Source organism: Narcine bancroftii, chromosome 13 (assembly GCF_036971445.1).
Source record: "Narcine bancroftii isolate sNarBan1 chromosome 13, sNarBan1.hap1, whole genome shotgun sequence".
Classification (NCBI taxonomy): domain Eukaryota; kingdom Metazoa; phylum Chordata; class Chondrichthyes; order Torpediniformes; family Narcinidae; genus Narcine; species Narcine bancroftii.
In genome coordinates this window covers 87,600,059-87,619,316 of record NC_091481.1, presented here as the reverse complement: position 1 = coordinate 87,619,316, position 19,258 = coordinate 87,600,059, and the positions used below count along the sequence as shown (strand labels likewise).

At 46.3% G+C, this 19,258-nt stretch overlaps 2 protein-coding genes across 20 annotated transcripts in view; one reads left to right on the top strand and one right to left on the bottom strand.

Annotated features, from left to right (window-relative positions):
* The window catches only part of LOC138747894 (uncharacterized), a 46,611-nt gene extending 27,479 nt beyond the window's left edge, over positions 1 to 19,132 (top strand). For 4 of the 5 annotated variants that reach the window (XM_069907509.1, XM_069907512.1, XM_069907511.1 and 1 more), the window contains 8 exons: positions 2,875 to 3,030; positions 4,825 to 4,890; positions 6,998 to 7,103; positions 10,083 to 10,168; positions 11,004 to 11,166; positions 14,584 to 14,668; positions 15,676 to 15,823; positions 17,381 to 19,132. In XM_069907509.1, the coding sequence (XP_069763610.1) occupies positions 2,875 to 3,030; positions 4,825 to 4,890; positions 6,998 to 7,103; positions 10,083 to 10,168; positions 11,004 to 11,166; positions 14,584 to 14,668; positions 15,676 to 15,823; positions 17,381 to 18,423 (1,853 nt within the window). In that variant the 3' untranslated portion in view covers positions 18,424 to 19,132. The remainder of the gene's footprint in view (positions 1 to 2,874; positions 3,031 to 4,824; positions 4,891 to 6,997; positions 7,104 to 10,082; positions 10,169 to 11,003; positions 11,167 to 14,583; positions 14,669 to 15,675; positions 15,824 to 17,380) is intronic. The other variant, XM_069907510.1, reaches the window with a different exon arrangement.
* rasgrp4 (RAS guanyl releasing protein 4) overlaps positions 1 to 19,258 on the bottom strand; it is a 296,739-nt gene that overhangs the window by 106,872 nt on the left and 170,609 nt on the right. The gene's annotated exons all lie outside the window — the stretch shown is intronic.

Genomic DNA, 19,258 nt, shown 5'->3' with positions numbered 1-19,258 from the left:
CTTACCAAAATGAAGCACCTCACACTTATCAGCATTAAATTCCATCTGCCATTTTTCAGCCCACTTTTCTAAGCAGCTCAAATCCCTCTGCAATCCTTGAAAACCTTCTTCATTATCCACTATTCCACCTATCTTAGTATCGTCTGCATATTTCCAATTCACCACCCCATCATCTAGATCATTAATGTATATAACGAACAACAATGGGCCCAATACAGATCCTTGAGGCACACCACTGGTCACCAGCCTCCAACCTGACAGACAATTATCCACTACCACTCTCTGGCCTCTCCCTTTCAGCCAATGTTCAATCCATTTGACTATCTCAAAATTTATACCTAAAGACTGCACCTTCCTAACTAACCTTCCATGTGGTACCTTATCGAAGGCCTTACTGAAGTCCATATAGACAGCATCCACTGCGCTACCCTCATCCACATTCCTAGTCACCTCTTCAAAAAATTCAATCAGATTGGTCAAACATGACCTTCCTCCCACAAATCCATGTTGAGTGCTCCTGATCAGACCCTGTCTATCCAGATGTTTATAAGTACTATCTCTAAGAATTTTCTCCATTAATTTACCTACCACAGACGTCAAACTTACAGGCCGATAGTTGCCAGGCTTCCTCCTTGAACCCTTTTTAAATAACGGAACCACATGCGCAATGTGCCAATCCTCCGGCACTATCCCCATATCTAATGACATTTGGAAAATTACCGCCAGAGCCTCTGCTATTTCCTCCTTCACTTCTCTCAATGTCCTGGGGAAGATCCCGTCTGGTCCCGGAGACTTATCCACCTTTACATTCTTCAAAAGCCCTAAAACTACATCTTTTGTAATCTCTATATTCCCCATATTTACCCAATTTGGTTTTTTTATCTCACATCTCCCAATATCCTTCTCCTTAGTGAATACCGAAGAAAAGAAACTGTTCAATATCTCCCCCATTTCTCTAGGCTCCACACACAGTTTTCCGCTCTTATTTTCTAAGGGACCAATTTTGTCTCTAGCTTTCCTCTTACCATTAACATATTTATAGAACTCTTTTGGATTAGTTTTCACCCTGCTTGCCATAGTTTCCTCGTACCTTCTTTTAGCTTTCCTAATTCCTCTCTTAAGATTCCTCTTACATTCAATGTATCTTTCAAACATCTCCTTAACTCCATGCTTCTTATATCTAATGTACGCCTCCCTTTTTCTTTGAACCAAGTTTCCAATATTCCTTGAAAACCACGGCTCTCTCAAACCTTTTGCCCCTCCTTTTAACCTAACAGGAACATAAAGCTTTTGCACTCTCAAAATCTGATCTTTAAAAGACTTCCATCTCTCTACTGCATCCTGCCCATAAAACAAATTGTCCCAATGCACACCCTGCAAGTCCTTTCGCATCTCCTCAAATCTAGCTTTTCCCCAATCAAAAACCTCAACCCTTGGCCCTGACTTCTCTCTTTCCATAATGACATTGAAGCTGATGGCATTATGATCACTGGACCCGAAGTGCTCGCCAACACTAACCTCCGTCACTTGACCCATCCCATTTGCCAACAGTAGATCTAACACTACTCCTTCTCTGGTCGGCACCTCTACATATTGTTGTAAAAAACTATCTTGCACACATTTCACAAACTCTAACCCATCCAGTCCTTTCACAGAATGTGTTTCCCAATCCATATGTGGAAAATTAAAATCTCCCATAATTACAACCCTGTGCTTATCACAAATATCTACTATCTCCCTACAGATTTGCTCCTCTAGGTCTCAGTCCCCTCCGGGTGGTCTATAATACACCCCTACAAGTGTAACCTCTCCTTTCCTACTCCTCAGTTCCACCCAAATAGCCTCCGTGGACGAGCCCTCTAATCTATCCTTCCTAGGCACCGCTGTAATATTTTCCCTGACAAGCAATGCAACCCCACCTCCTCTTGCCCCTCCGACTCTATCACACCTAAAACAACGAAACCCAGGGATATTCAGCTGCCAATCACATCGCTCCTGCAACCATGTCTCACTAATCGCTACCACATCATACTTCCAAGTATCAATCCACACCTTCAGCTCATCCACCTTTTTTACAATACTCCTGGCATTAAAATATATGAATTTCAGAGATTTCCCAATTTTTAATCCCTGTTTTCCCTCATCTTTAATAATAACATTATTTACTTTTCCTGCTAATTGCCCTTCATCTTCTTCCAGAGCATTTCCCTTCTCTATCACCTGCCCATCCATATTCAAATACTTACTACAAACTTTCTTTTGAATACAATTAATTATTCCTTGAATTTGAGATCCACTGGGCTCATCTCATGATCACTTGCAGCCCAACGATGTTCTGGGAGGTTAATTAACATCTTTCTCCTGTTAAGTTTCAAGTATTCCAATAAAGCAGAGTTGTTGAAAGTACAAGAGAACGGGCAAGGAGGGTGGGACTTTTGGGAGTGAGCTGGACTCTGGCTGAACCATGCATCTGTATCACAGAGAGATGGGGCATCTGTGAGGATGATCCATTGTAATCCTATTGCCTGCGTTAGACCCGTGTTTCTCTACACCTCCCAGCTCCAAGTACAGTCCAAAGCCTTTTAAACATCCTCCTCCAGCAGTTCGTTCCAGATGTTCACCCACCGCTCAAGTGGGAGTTATGTCCGTTGTGATAATAAATGAGTTTAACTTAACCTTTGCACTACAAGATAAAAACCCCTCTGGTTTCCCCATTTCTCTCCCTCCCCCCCACTTTCTCCCTGTTTTGGGGACGGATGGAGATTGTGATCACCCTGTTTTGGGGACGGGTGGAGATCAGTCTGGTCCCCATGCGGTGGGTGGGGTCATTCCTCTATACGCTCACTTGTCGTTCTCCATTCTCCTGGCTCTTAGGTCAGCTTCCGCAGTTGGTTTTGGACCAACTCCCTGTCCTTGTGGGTGCAGGAGCTGGACCTCCGCTGGTCTCCACTGATCCAGGTGAACAGAGGCTCACAGTGAAGCAGAGGAAAAAGGGAGCACACAGAGTTGGTGGTCAGTATCTGTGGACAGGTGAGACCAATTCCACATCATGTTAACGAACTCCACAAGACACCCAAGTTTGATCACAAGATCACAAGGTCATAAGATATGGAAGTAGAAGTAGGTCCATCGAGTCTGCCCCACCATTCTATCATGAGCTGATCTATCCTCGCACCTCCACTCCCTGGCTTTCTCCCTATAACCCTGGATGACCTGACTGATCAAATACCTGTCAATCTCTACCTTAAATACACCCAATGAGATCACTTCCACGGCCGGCTGCAACAACGTTTCACAGACCCACGACCCTCTGGCATCTTTAATATAAATTAGTGCCCTTTTGTCCAGAAGTTGGCCTCTTGTCCTAGACTCACCGACCATGGGAAACATCCTTCCCACTTCTACTCTGTCCAGGCCTTTCAGCATTTGAAATGCCTCGATGAGGCTTCCCCTCATCCTTCTGTACCCCAACGAGTCCAGTCCAAGAGCCAACAATCGTTCCTCACCATGCTAACCCTTTCATTCCTGGTATCATTCTAGTAAATCTTTTCTGAACATGCTCCAATGCTGGCAAATCTTTTCTCAAATATGGTGCCCAAAATTGTACACAGTCTTCAAGTGAGATCTCACCATTGCTTTATGGAGTCTCAACATTACATCCCTGCTCTTATATGTCCTGTGTTTCCCAGGTTTCTCCATGGTAATTACTCTTCACTTCAAACCAAGCTTGGTTAGAACGTCAATGAATGCCGAAGGAGGCCACAGGGCCTCTCATTTGATCTCTGTTAAAACCCAGCCTTAGCTTCTGCCCGTGTCTGCCAATATTAATTCCTGATGTAAAAGTCTGTGAATCTCGGGACTATTGATTTTAGGAAGAAACTTGACAAGGTCCACCACGAGAGACTCATCCAGAAAGGCATTAGATCAGTGGAAAATTAGCTGTGTGGATAAAAAAATGGGCTTGTAGGAAGAAAGCAGAGAGTGGTCGTGGAAGGAAAGTATTCTGCCTGGAGGTCAGTGACTAGTGGAGTCAGTAAGTTTGCGGATCACATGAAGGTTAGAGGAGTTGTGGATGGAGCTGAAGGTTTCAACAGGATATGGACAGGATGCAGGGTTGGGCAGAAAAGTGGCAGATGGATTTCAATCTGGATGTGTAAGGTGATCCATTTTGGAAGGACAAACCAGAAGGCTGAGTACAAGGTTAATGGTCAGTTACTTAAGAGTGTGGATGAACTGAGGGACCTTGGGGTCCAAATCCATACATCCCTCAAGGTTGATAGGATAGTTAGGGAGGCCGATGGGATGCTGGGATTCATTAATAGGGGGATTGAGTTCAAGGGTTAAGAGGTCATGTTACATCACTACAAATCTCTAGCGAGACCACACTTAGAGAATTATGTTCAGTTCTGGTCACCTCATTATGGGAAGGATGTGTAATCTGTGGAGAGGAGGCAGAGGAGATTGACCAGGATGTTGCCTGGATTAAAAAACAAGTCTTATGAGGCAAGGTTAGCAGAACTGGGACTTTTCTCTTTGGAGCAAAGAAGGATGAGTGGAGACTTAATAGGGGTCTACAAGATTATGAGAGGCATAGATAAGGTGGACAGCCAGTGCTTGTTTCCCAGGGCAGGATCAGCAAACACTGGAGGACATGTGTACAAAGTGAAGGGAGGGAAGTTTAGAGGAGACATCAGGGGTAAGTTTTTTTTACAGAGAGTTGGAATGCCTTTCCAGGGATGGTGGTATTGAAGAGACTCTTAGACAGACACACGGATGGAAGAAAAATAGAAGAAGATACTGACGCAGCCTCTGCTTTCTCTCCAGGAATCATGAGCGGAGCCCTGAACCGGCTGAAGACTTCGATGACTCCCCAAGTTGGCAGGTCCACAGGTACGATGTAAGGTGATGATCACTCGCTAACCAGTGACTGGTGTTAGCAGCGACGTTTCCTGGTTTCCACAGTTCCCCATCTGGCCACTCCACACAGTGAGCAGAGTAGTATGTGGAGAAGAAGGAATTGGGAGGGGGAAAGCCCATTGATCCTAAATCAGCCTGTCCCTACACCAGCAGGCAAAGGATCGCTGGAGAACTCAGCAAGACAGGCAGCATCCGCGGGTACAAATAGTCTGTCAGTGTTTCAAGTCTGGGCCCTGTATCTATCTTCAATTCTTTACAAGTTCTAGAATTGCTTCCCACCTACAGTAAAACCTTGATCACGGATTTGTGGATTCTTGGGACTGTTTGATGTAATTTCTATGCACACTGTTCACTTTTTTGATGGTCGACATCAGCCTTTTTCTGCTACAGACCCCCTTGGGGCTCTGCTCAAAGTGCATGGACCCCCTTCCCTGTGAAGCAGCCAAGTTTAGTTGGTTTAGGAACATAGGAACATAGGAAGTAGGAACAGGAGTCGGCCAAAACTGGTCCATCGAGCCTGCTCCGCCATTCAATAAGATCATGGCTGATCTAATTTATGACCTAACTCCACCTACCTGCCTTCTCCCCATATGCCATAATTCCTCTATCATGTAAAAATTTATCTAACCAAATTTTAAATATGCTTAATGAAGCAGCCTCAACCACTTCCCTGGATAGAGAATTCCAAACATTCACTACTCTCTGGGAAAAACTATTTCCTCATCTCTGTCCTAAATCTACTCCCCCGAATCTTGAGACTGTGTCCTCTCGTTTTAGTTTCCCCGGCCAGCTCAAAAAACTTTTCTACATCTATCCATGCCAATATAATTCCCCGGACTCCACTTCCTGTAACTTACTGAGAAGTCTCTTGTGCGGCACCTTTTAAATCGCTTTCTGGAAATCCAAATATACAACATCAACCTGTTCCCCTCTATCCACCGCACCCATTATATCCTCAAAGAATCCTAACGTTTGTCAAACAAGATCTTCCCTTTCTAAAACCATGCTGCGTCTGCCTGATTGAACCCTTACGTTCCAAAAGTTTCACTATTTCTCTTTAATGACGGCTTCAAGCATTTTTCCAACCTCAGACGTCAAGCTAATTGGCCGATAATTTCTTCGGTATTTCTCTCCTACAGACTACATTAAAAAAAAATCGTAAAACATATTTAGGATTTCAGTCTGTGCCGTGGCCCATGGGGAGGGGCGTAAGGTGCCCATTGGGAATTGCTGGTCTCTCGGATGATGATACATTTGCCTGTAACCCGGGAAAGTATAAGGAAGAGTTAGGAACTGGATGAGTGAGAAGAGAGCTCGGCAAACACCCAGCGAGTCCAATGCTGGACCATTGGCTTTGCTGGGACAGTTACTGAGCACATTCTCACAGTTTTACTGTGCTTGCCTTTCTGCCTGAAACAGGGAATTATCTTATTTGAAATCTCTCCCCCACCCACCCACCCCATCTCTAAATTTAAAAATATTACCTTAAGGAGAGGCTGTTTGAATGTCAATTGATGCATTTGATTTAATTTTTAATTTAGAGATGCAGCTCGGTGACAGGCCTTCTGCTGTTGAATTTCTGCTTCCTGCCTGCCTACTTCTAATCAGATGATAGGCATCCCAAGGGGCACCTGCTGTTAAGGAGCAGGTTAGCATGACGTCGTTACAGGGCCAGTGACCGGGGTTCGAATCCGTGCCACTTGCAAGGAATTTGCACATTCTCCCCGTGTCTGCGTGGGTTTCCTCTGGGGCTCCAATTTCCTCCCACCCTTCAAAAACATACCGGGGGTTGTAGGTTAATTGGGTGTAATTGTGCAGCATGGGCTTGTGAGCCAGAAGGGCCTGTTGCTGAGCTGTATGTTTACATTAAAAAAAATAAGATCAGGGCTGATTTTGTTGCTAGCTTGGCTCCTGACAGACTTCACGCCGACGTCTAAGATTTCCCAATCAGTTCACTGTGAAGTACAAAATGTCTTGAAAGGATGGCAATGAAAGTGCTGCCAGGATGGATGTTGGGAAGTAAAAGCTGCTAGGGATGTATTTTGTGGCTTTGCAATGCAATGTCTCTCTTCCCCTTCAGTCACTCAGCAGCAAGAAGGAAGTACAGGGGTTGATACGATGCTCACCTCCAAGAGGAAGATTGCCGACGATTCTGCCGGGGATCGAGGCATTATGCTGAAGAAGAGGTACTCCAGTTCAATTTGTTTCTATTTATTTGTTGTTACGTGTCCCGAGACGCACTAATGAGCAAATGGTTGTGGCCGTGAGCGGATATTTTGTATCAGTCTTCACGTTGGAAGATGCTTCCAACCTTCCAAAGACAGGTGTGAGGGAGGCAATGGGAGGTGAGGACCTCATTACCATCACTCTGACTGAAATAGTGGGCCTAAAGCTAGGTAAGTACCCTGGAGCAGATGGAATGTATCCCAGGATATTGAAGAAGTACCAGATGTCATAGTGGGGGCACAGGGAATAATTTACTGTAATTCTCTGGACTCTGGGCAGATCCCAGCTGATTGGAAGACAGCAAATGTCATGTCACTGTTCAAAAGAGGCAGGTAATTTGTATAGTCCAGCAGAGGGAGAGAGGAGAAGAACGCCATCTACAAATTCACTGACGATACCGCAGTAGTGGGGGTATAAGGGACAATGAGTCAGTATACGGGAGGGAGATTGAAAACTTGGCTGAATGGTGCACCAATGACAATCCTGCACTCAGTGTCACCAAAACCAATGACTTCAGAAAAGGAAAACCAGAGGTGAATGATCCAATAATCTCTGGGGGAATCAGAGGTGGAGAGGGTGAGCAAATTTAAATTCCTGGGAGTCACTATCATGGAGGATCTTTCCTGGATCAAACACATTAAAGGCATCAGGAAGGAAACACGTCAGCCCCTCTACCCTCTACTTCCTCAGGAGTTTGTGGAGGTTTGGTACGACACCAGAAACCCTGGCAAATATCTAAAGATGTGCAGTGGAAAGTGTGCTGACCGGCTGCATCTCGGTCTAGTATGGGGTTGGTGGGGGGGGAACTGATACCTCTGAGAGGAAAGCTCTACAAAATGTAGCAGATGCAGCCCAGGACATCACAGACAGAACCCTCCCCACCATCGAGAACATCTACAGGGATCCACACCACTCACGACACGATATGTTCTTGCTGCTGCCATGAGGAAAGAGGTATTGGTGCCACAAGACTTGTTCCACCAGTTCAGGAATACAGTGAAACCCATGGTATCTGGAATTCAAGCAGCCAGAAAAATAACTGAGGAAAATAAATATTAAAAAATTAAAATAAACAAACGGGTAAAATAAAGTAACTGGTAAAAATACACGTTTAACGTTGTAAAAGTAAATGTTCTCTAAAGTAATACGTCAACCTTTGGTGAAGATGGGAGCAAATATTCAGCCAGCGGAGGGCCTTGGTCGGGCTTTGCTCGTAGCAGCTGTTGGAATAAAGTTGTGTGAAAAAGCGATGGTGTTGCCCAGGATGAAGAGCTGGTTGATGCCGGTTGCCGTTGGGGTGACTCTCTTAAAGTGTCTCCTTATCCCTGCTTAGTTAGAGTCACCCTGGTCAGAGGCTTTATCTGTAAACTTGTGGGAGGAGGGGGGGGTTAATTATCTGTAATGTTATTGTCCATCTTTCGGCCAGCTCCGTGGAGGAGGAAGAACCTGCAGATGCAGCTACGGTTAAATGTTTTCAAAGAATGTGACTGAAATAAAGTAAAATATTTTAAGGTTTATATATTCGTGTAAGTGAAGTTTGTTCAGTGTAAGTACAGTCAAGTATTTTTGTCTTTTAAACTGTTTATTCTTAATGCAGGCGTTTTAGTTAGATATTGTAAGAGTGAGTCTCAAGCATCCAGAAGATGCACTTCTCCAGTATCTACCAACACTCCCAACACCAAATGTGCCGGATACCAGGGGTAGCCACTACCCCTCAACCATCAGACTCCTAAACAATAAACTCAATCAGAGACATTTTTAACAATATTACTTTGCATGTTATTCATTATTAAATATTTTTTTCCCCAAATTAGTTTGTTCACATTTCTATTTTTGTTCAAATTTCTCTCTTCTGTTGCAGAGAGTTTACTTGCCCAATAAGTAGAAATTCTGCTGAGCCCACAGGAAAAGGAATCTCAGTGTTGAACGTGATGACATGCACGTTCTCTGACAATAAATCGGAACTTTAAACTTTGATAAGTTTTTTGAGCATAACTTTCATAAAAGCCAGGCCGATTCTGTTGGGTTGCAGTAAAATTTTCTAAATATTTTGAGTAACTTCCTTAAGAAGAACTTCCAGCATTTTGGAGCCTTTGAGTCATGTGGAACAGAAGAGGCCCTTCATCCCATATCATTCAAACTAACTGTTAGCATTCTGTCCAAGTCCCTTCCTGTCCAGGTACCTGCTGAGATGTCATTTAAGCCTTGAAATTGCACCCACTACTACAGCCCCCTCTGGCAATTGGTTCCAGATACAGACTACCCTCTGAGAGGTAAATGATGCCCCTCCAATCCCTCGTAAATCTCTCCCCTCTCACCTGTGCCCTGTGGTTCTGGAGACATTTACTTTATCCATGTTCCTCGTGATTCTGTAAACTTCTGTCACTTGAGGGAATAGAGACCCAGCCTGTCTGACCTCTCCCTGTAACTTTACCTCTCCACACCTGGTAATGTCCTGGTGAGCCTCTGCATCCCTTCCAATGTATTGGTGTCCTTCCTATCAGTGGGCGACTAGAACTGCACGCAATGCTCCAAGTGTGATCTCACCAATGCCTTGTGCAGCTAAATCCAACATTTGTACTCAATCCCTGCCCATCGAAGACTAGCCTTCACTGCCCTGTGTCCAGCAGCGTCACTGCTTTCAGGGAACTGTGCACCTCCATGCCTCAGGCTCCCTGCTTGACAACACTCTCTGGAAACCCACCATTCACTGTGTCAGTCCTGTCCTAGTTTTATTTCCCCAATGTCCAACACCTCACATTTGTCACCTTTCCCAACTGGCTTTCCCAATGATGGATCTCAAGTGGGCAGAATTCCCCTTGACGTGTGGTTTTCCAATCCCTCAGAATATGCGGACAGACATCCACTGCGTTCCATAGAGGAATTGACCAGGGGCCGCTGAGCCATTGTAATGATAGTCCTCTTTTGAATCCCTATAGGAGATCAGGGTCTGATTCAACAGGGACCGAGTCGGCTGCTCATTCGGATGGAGATGGTCCAGGACTGGCTGGCGTAACCCCCGCAGGTCTGTCACTCTTGGAACCCTCTGCCAGCTTTTTAAACCTCACACTATCCAGTCATGGGAAAACCCTCTGTTTCTTTTGTCTGATCTCCCTATGATCTCTTGTCCAAGCCTGACCTTCTCCGCTCTGACCCCGAATATATGTCCACGATGCTGAGCTGATCTTTTGTGTATTTGTGATTCCCCTGAGATCCAGCAGAGACATTCAGCAGGTCCCACAGTGGATTGGGAATGAGCCTCACTCTGTCTCCTTCCCTTCAGCTCCCCATCCCTTCTCTCTGTCTTTCTCTCTCCTTTTCTCCAGCTCTGCATTTACAGAGCTACCCTCCTCTCTTGATGAATTCTCAGCTTCTCTCTCCTGTCCTATTCATATCTATCTATGACCTCAGCTATGAGTCTGCATACCTGCTCCCACCTTTTCCTTCTGGCGCCTGCCTGCTTTTTGCTTATATCTTAATGAAGAGCTCAGGCCCGAAATAATGGTTCCATATCTTTACCTCCTATGGACACTGTGTAACCTGCTGAGTTTCTCCAGCACTTTAGTGTATTAACTACAATCACAGTGGTACGATAGGCACAAAGCCGTTAAAGCACCAGTGACTGGGATAGAATCCCGCGCTGTCTGTAAGGAGCTTGTACGTTCTCCTCGTGTTTGCATGGGTTTTCCCTGATTTCCTCCCACCATTTCAATCATACAGGGTTTGTAAGTTAATTGGGTGGCATGGGTTCGCATGTCTAAATTTTGTTTTAATTTAAAAATTTTAAAAATGAAAAAATATTGGCATCTGCAGACTTTCACGTTTCACTCCTTGAGTTATGTATTTGTTCTTATTTGCAGATTGCAGACAGGATGGGCTTCCTGGGCCACCCCAGAGCATTTCTGTGTTCCCAAAGCCTTTGAAGGAAAGAGACATCCTGTCAGCAGGGGGCAGGGAAACTCCATCCACCCCTTCAGTGTCCAGGACGAGAAACAGGAAAGCAGCAAGTACCCAGAAGCAGAGGTGGGAGAGGCCTCGGCAGAGTCCTGTCACTGGGCCCAAGGTGGGCAAGGCCTCGGCAGTGTCCTGTCGCTGGGCCCGAGGTGGGCGAGGCCTCGGCAGTGTCCTGTCGCTGGGCCCGAAGTGGGCGAGGCCTCGGCAGTGTGGTGGGCCTCGGCAATGTGGCGGGCCGTTGGTGACCTGAATCAAGGAGCCCACTGTAGTGCTATCGATCAACCATATTAGATAGAGAGTTGTGATTAATAGGATTTAATCATCTTAAGACATTGACACATCTTGCATGTTGTTGGCTTGGATCCAAGGCAGGTACTCAGGGAGGAGTTTGGACGTAACAGCCTTTATAGGGATTTCTGGGAGGGAGGAGTCACAGGTTCAGGGGGCAGGCCAGCCCCTACAGTATATTTATACAGACAGTACTAATAACTGTAAAGTGGTTGCACCACACTCACGCAGGCCTCACACCAATCTGAAGATTGCTGGACACTGGCTGAAGGGGGTACCAGGTATTGGAACCGGGAAGCGAGGGGGTGCCGAGGGCGCTGAAGGTTTCCTCATCGTGTCAGAGGTTCAGATCTGGAGCTCGGGTTGTCTGGGCGCTATGTGGCTGCGGAAGCGCTGGACGCAAATTCACGGACACTAGGTGATTCTCTTTTGCTTCTCTTTCTCTGACTGTAAGGGGCACGTGGCAATTTTTGCTGATGGCAAATCTTTGCTTCACGGTAGATGAGAGGAAATGAGAAATTTCTGTTTTATTACATGACAATAAAAGAATCTTGAATCTTGTTTGGGGAGAAACAGCAGTAAAAGGCCTGGTTCTGACAATGACGTTTTCCAACATTGCATGGAGAGAGGGTGTGAGGTGCGGTCTGATCTTTAGAGATGGGTAATCACCCTCCCGTGACATGGGTTGGGGGAAGGATTGATGAGATCCCTCTACGTGTTGTATCAGGTAAACTGCTGTGTTGAAGGTTGGAGGGAGAGAGTCAGGGGAACAGGACTCAGTCCTCAGTGAGGGCTCCGGTCAGAACTTCAAACTCCTGGATGTCAACATTTCCGAGGATCGTTCCTGGAGCCTCCATGTTGATGCAATCATGAAGAAGGCTTGCCAGCAGCTATACTTTGTCAGGTGTCTGAGGAGATTCAGTACGTCACTGAAGACTCTCGTAAGCTTCTACAGATGTACTGTGGAGAGTATTCAATCTGGTTGCATCACTGTCTGGTACGGAGGTGCCAATTCTCAGAACAAGAATAAACTTCAGAGGGTTGTTAACTCACCCTGCGACATCACAGGCATCAGACTTCACTCCATCGAGAACATCGACATGAGGCGGTGTCTAAAAAAGCAGCCTCTATCCTCAACGACCCCTACACCCAGACTATGCCCTCTTCACTCTCCTACCATTGGGTAAAAGGTACAGGAGCCTAAAGACGAGCACTCAGCAACACAAGGACGGCTTCTTCCCCCCTGCCATCAGATTCCTGAATCATCAATGAACCAAAGACACTTTGACATTTTCCTGCACTTTTTTTATTGAGAGATCAGTGGATATCAGAAACCAGCAAAGCTTGCCTGCAGACCCTGGGAATGTCTTGTTGCCGCGATCAAGGGACTTGTGCCAAAACTGGCAGATTCGTTTGAGACCAGTCGAACAGCCTAACTCATGGTATCATCCCAGGCGCTATCTTCACCCTTGCGTCTATCCTGCCTACTTGGCAGGATACCCCAGCAGAGCTGGTTACACTAGGGCACAAATCGGGGTGAACTGACTTGGGAGAGGATCTCCCTTTCCTCTGTTGACGACATTCACCAGGAGTGTTGCTTAAATCAGGCAGAAAGAATTATCGAGGACTCTTTCCATCCAGCACACAGGACCTTTGACTCACTCCCATCAGGAAGGAGGTACAGGAGCATCAACATCAGGACAGCCAGGCTGGGGAATAGCTTCTTCCCACAGGCAGCGAGATTGATGAAGGTGTCCTGTAACCTTGGGTTTCTAGTAAATGAAACGAGTTAATTACTCCAGAATATTTAGATGTTTATTTTGTGTTATATTTCTCTGGATGTTTGTGATAGTGTGTGTGTGTGTGTGTGTGTGTGTGTGTGTGCACGCACCATTGTCCAGAGAAACACAGTTTCGTCTTGTTGCATTTGTACAGTTGGTTAACAATAGAGCTGAAATTGTATCATGTCACTTAGCACAGAATAGGCCTTTCAGCCCGATGTCAATACTGACCCAATTGCCATTCTGGGATTATTCTATCTGCCTGCATTTGGCCTATTTCTCTCCAAACCCTTCTTATCTATATATCATTCAAAAACATTGTAATTGCGATGACCTACAGTTCCCCTGGCAGCTCGTTCCAGTTACAGACCACGCTCTGAGTGTAAAGATTCGCCTATTGATCCCCTTAAATCTCTCTCATTCTCACCTTAAACTTATGTCCTCTGGTTCTAGAAAAACTGAGTATTCACTTTTATAAATCTCAGTTTTTAAAGATCACCTTCTACCTCCTACACTTCAGGGAATAAAGACCCAGCCTATCCAATCTCTCCTTAGAATTCAAGCCCTCAAGTCCCAGAGACATCCTGGTGAATCTCCTCTTCACCCTTTCCAACTTGTTGCCCCCCTTCCTATAGCTGGAGGACTGGAACTGCCCAGAGTTCCCCAAGTGTATCGATTTTAGTGTGCTGTTGTGCAGAGGGACTTGGGAATGCTTGTACAATGGCCAGTGTCACAGTTAGTGTTACCCTGTTACAGCGCCTGCAACCTGGGTTCAAATTGGACACTACCTGTAAGGAGCTGGTACGTTCTCCCTGTGTCTGTGCAAGTTTCCTCCCACCCTTCAAAATGTACGGGATTAGCAGGTGTAATTGGCCAGCATGGGCTTGAGTGCCAGATGGGCCTGTTACCATGCTGTGTGTCTAAATTTAAAACCTATTTACAAAAGGTTGGTTTGCAGGCAATCAAGAAGGCAGCTGGAATGTTGGGCTTCATTGCTGGACGGATTGAATTTAGGAGCAGGGAAGTTTCTGCTGCAACTGTACAAGGTCCTGGTGAGGCCGCCTCTGGGGAACTGCGAACACTTCTGGTCTCCTGACATGAGGAAGGATGGACTGGCTCTGGAGGCGGTGCAGAGGAGGTTCACCAGGTTGATTCCAGAGATGAGGGGGTTGGCCTAGGAGGAGAGATTGGATGACCTGAGGCTGTACTTGCTGGAGTTTAGAAGGGTGTGGGGGGGATCCTATTGATCATTATGAGTTGGATGGAAGAAGGGAGGTTGTTTCCACTGGCAGATGAGACTTGAACTCAGGGGCACAGCCTCAAGATTCAGGGAGTAGATCAGCCTTGTATGTTTTGTCCTTTTATCTTCCAAGAATCGACTGTCTTTGAACTTGTTTTTCGTTTGTTCGTTTTCCAGAATGCCATTCGCGAATGCAGCCACTCCACATACAGTGGTGAGGAAATCATCGCATTGCCTTGGTTTCAATGGAAATAAAGATTCAGTAAGTTTCATCTGTATTTCACCATGAGGTTTTGCAAATGCTGCTTTAAAATGAGGTTGCCAATGGTTTTTATCAAAAATATAGCCTAGCATTTGAAGAGGGAATCAGAATTTATTTCATGAACGTATCATAAAACTTGTTACAGAGCAAATGGTGCTATAAATTATATTTTAAAATAAATAAATTAGTGCAAATGAAGAGAAAGTGAAGAAGTGTCTGTTGTTCATTGTCCGTCCGGAAACCTGATGGCGGAGGGGAAGAAGCTGCTGTCCTTGTGCCACTGGGTGCTCGTCTTCAGGCTCCTGGGCCTCCTTCCTGATGGGAGCAGGGTGAAGAGGGTGTGGACTGGGTGGTGGGAGTCCTTGAGGGCAGTGGTTCTCAATCTTTTTTCCCCACTCACCTCCCACTGTAAGGAATCCCTAGGCCATCGGTGCTCTGTGATTAGTAAGGGGTTGCTTAAGGTGGGATGTGGGTGGGAAGAAAGAGTTTGAAAACCCCTGTTTTAATCGTCCCTCATTGGCTCGTTATGTGCACGGTTTCAGAACTCCAAAGGAAATGGGCCAAGGACCATTTTTCTCAAGCAAAATATTTCATTCACAATTGGGTCCAGAGCAGTGATTCTCAACCTTCCCTTTCCACTCACATCCCACCTTAAGCAATCCCTTACTCATCACAGAGCCCTGATGGCACAGAGATTACTCACAGTGGGTTGTGAGTGGGAGAAAAAAAGAGTTTGAAAACCACTGCCGTCGGTGCTCTGTGGTGAGTAAGAGATAACTTAAGGTAGTATGTGAGTGGGGGAAAACGTGTTAAGACCCACTGGGTGAGAGGCTGCTTTCTTAAGACACAAAGCAAGAACACTTGGCAAAGTTCCACTCCTGCTCTTGGCCTCAAGCTGCCTGTGCAGTTAACAGGTCTGCACCAACCTTTCATCTTTTCTGTTTCGAGAATTGTTACAATTGTGATGAATGACATCTTGACATTTTCCTTCCCTACTTCTTGCTCAGAAGATCAACCTCCTGTCGGACTTGGCTTCTGTGGAGAACTGTGATTGGATGACCCAGACCTTGGGTGGTGCTGTGAATGGATCCCGATTGCCTGAAGCAAACGTCCCTTTAACCCCAGGGAGTCAGGGGAGCGACCATCAGGATAATGGTAGGTAGGGCAGCGAGCAGGCCATTGCTAATGCTCGAGGCCAGCTAGCTGACTCCATCCGAGTTTGGAGCATCCTTGACGCTGAGGTTGTAAAAAGAAATGCACTCATATTCAGGGATTTAGGGTATTATTCAGGAGGCAAATCTCTTTCAGAATGTTTTGTGTTTTAGCCTGACTCTAAATGGTGCATCAAGAAGTCTGGGATATTGCTGAGGCAGTGTTGATTTAGTTAATGATCAAATTTTAATTTTATTTTAACAATGCAGCAACGTTAGAACATCCTTCCAGCCAATTAAACCTGCGCCGCCCAATTACACACAATTCCTGTACCTTTTGGAGGGTGGGAGGAAACCGGAGCACTCGAGGAAATCCAGGCCGATGCGGGGAGAACGTAAAACTCCTTACAGTGCGGGATTTGAACCTGGGTTGCTGAGGCTGTACACTAACCTGGGTCACTAACTGCTTCGCTAACCACTTTTGCTGAACCCTAACCTTTGATTAGCCAGGTTCTTCCAGTGGGCTTCAGTGTGACCTAACTGTGAAGGTCTCCTGCAATAAACCTGTCTATTGGAGTTGGATGGGTTTCCCTTTTTCCCACCTTTCTGCTCTGCCAGTCATCTGGTTCCTTGGTATAATCCTCACATCTAATAACTCCCTTAAGGTGTCAGTTAAGACTAGTTTGTTTTCACAGCCCTGTAACCCATCTTTAACCTCCTGCAGTCCACTCCCTTAGACCTCCGCGGTCATTGACCGGATCCTGTGAGCCTCTCCAGCCTCCTGCTGTAATGACCTCCCTGGGTTGGAAAGGTTGGGAGGGATCTGGGCCAGTGGGACTTGCTGTGAAGGACTCTGGTCAGCACGGACAAGTTGGGCTGAAAGGCCTGTTTCCATGGTGTGACTCACAGCACAGTAACAGGCCCTTCCGGCCCATGAGCCCATGCCACCCAGTTGACCTACAACCCTTGTACATTTTGAAGGGTAGGAGGAAACCGGAGCCCCCGGACAGACACAGGGAGAGCGTACAAACAGTACAGGATTCGAGCCCTTGACTCTGTTCCTCCACTTTGCTTAAAATCTGCCTTTGTGACCAGTCTTTAGAAACTTGTTATTCCTGTGAGGATTGGCATTAGAGTGCCTGTGAAGCATTTCATCGTGGGGTTAGGCAAGGAAATCTCCAGACGCTGGGGTCGCGTGCAACACTCAGCAGGTCACACAGCGTCCACGGGAAGTAAAAAGCATTTGCCGTTTCGGGCCTGAGACCTTTATCAGGAATGTGGACAAACAGGTGAGGGGTGGGGGGTGGGGGGGAGGAAAACAGGCTTAACAGGTGAGCTGTAATAGAGCAATACAGAGAAAGGGAAGAAGCTGAAAAGTGATGGGGAGAGAGCAGAGGGTCCCACTCTGACGTGAGAAGGAAGGGATTTCATCGTGTTGGAGTCACACAAAGAAAACTAGGAAATGAAGATAATGCTCTAATTAAAAGCAAACTTTGATCCAGTAAATGAACTTCTCACAATATTGTCTTCAGTTGCATGTTTTGCGTTTTGTTCCCTGTAGGCCTTCTCTGTCAGACTGAGCTGGAAGACCATGCTCCCCGTCAGCTGCTCCCAGGCCTGAGCCTCGGAGCTCTGTGTGGTGCTGAGCTCAGCAAGGATGAAGCAGCCTTTCCTCAGGACGCTCCTGGTTCCATCACTCGTCCACCAGATCCCTCGCTCAAATTCGAGAACACCCCTGGCAAGGGGATAGTGCCGAATATCGCTGACAGCCCAGCCCACGATTTGAGCCCAGAGGTGGTCGAAAAGGATCAGCCATGGAAAGGCTGCCACGTCTTCGGTTTCCCTGGAGACAGTGGTGTCTCGGTGCCCTTCTATCCTCAGTGCCATTCAGTTCCGAATTGCAAGGTTGTGCGTCGATCATTGAGTTTGCCTGAGGCTATTTCAGGGAGCTGGGAGGAAGGGGATGAAGAGGTGGAGACTGCAGCCATTTCTGACATCCAGCTGATGGCAATGGAAAGTTTTTTGCCTGCAGCCAGCACCGAGAGTTCACAAACCTTCAACCGTAGACATGCACAACAGCCAGGGTCTTGTGCCAGGACACATCACCCCTGCACGGCCAGTGACGGCTTTGTGGATGGGATGTTTGCAGGTTCTAAAGTACCTTGTGGTCTGGCCATGCCTATCATTGGTCTGGTAGAGCAAGATCCCATGGAGAGCTGTGCTTCGAGCACAGATGGTAGGGTGAGGTCAGCACAGAGCTATAGCTCTGTGCCCTCTGACCCAGTGGGTTACACTGGAGAAAGGCCCAACCCCCAACCAAGAGTAATGGAGATGGCCCGCTCCTCTGTGGCAGAATACATCCGCAAACTTAACAAGCTCTCTGCCAAGAGGGGAAGCTCGAAGCACAAGTTCCCGCTGAGTTCAAAGCAAACTCCGCAATCATGGTGCCTGCTGAGGTTCACCCAGCAAGCAAGTTCTCTGTTCGGAAGGAAGTCTGAGAGGCAGCAGTGTCAGGACTCCAGGCATCCCATGAGAAGATCTTTGAGTCTTGAGAGTGTTTGGCACATTTGTAAGGACCTCGACGAACTAAAGGATAACCAGTGAAATAGGAGTGTCTGGATCAAACTAATCCCAATACTCAAGTGGATCAGAGCTGTTTTACCCACATGACATGCTCGGAGAATGGTGCCCTGTCTGAGTCCAAGAGAAGGCCTTGCCCAAAGAGCATAACCAGGTGTCTCTAGAAATATCTCGTCCTCAAACAGTCTCAGTAAGACATCAGCCATGTACAGTTGACCCAAAGAACAATGGTTATTTTGTGTTTTTAACGGGACAATATCACCAGGGTGTGGGGAATGTGAAGCATTGTAACTGTGGAGGTTTGAGAAGATGTTGATTTCTATCGAGGTGGATTGAAAGCAAAGAGACCATCCCAGTGGTCATGACTTAATATCAGTCTTGCAACTTTCCCGGAGTTCCATTGCAGATTTTGCTGAACAGTGTTGAGATTCCTTCGAGTTTTTAGGATTTTGCACTGCACACCATGGGTCCATATTGTGGCAGTGTCTGGGTTCCTTAATGATACAGGACCAGTTCCAGTCACTTTCCTTGGCTGATTAGAACAGTCTTCTGCCCGGGATGTTGTGTCATTTTAATGCAACTATTTTCTTAATAGAGGAGTTCAACTTTTGCTCGATATTAGTTTTAACATTTTTCCACAAAGATTTTTTTTCTGCTTGGTATTTTCATTGCGAGAACTTGTTTATCTCTTAAGTGCATGTTTCTTCTCAATCAAATAAATGCTTGAAAATTAGATTGTCTCTCAGTGATTCGCTCTGTCATATTCTTGGAGTGGCACGGTTAACGTAGCAGTCAGCGCAACGCTACCTCAGTGCAGTGACTCGGGCTCAAATCCAGCACTGACCTGTAAGGAGTTTGT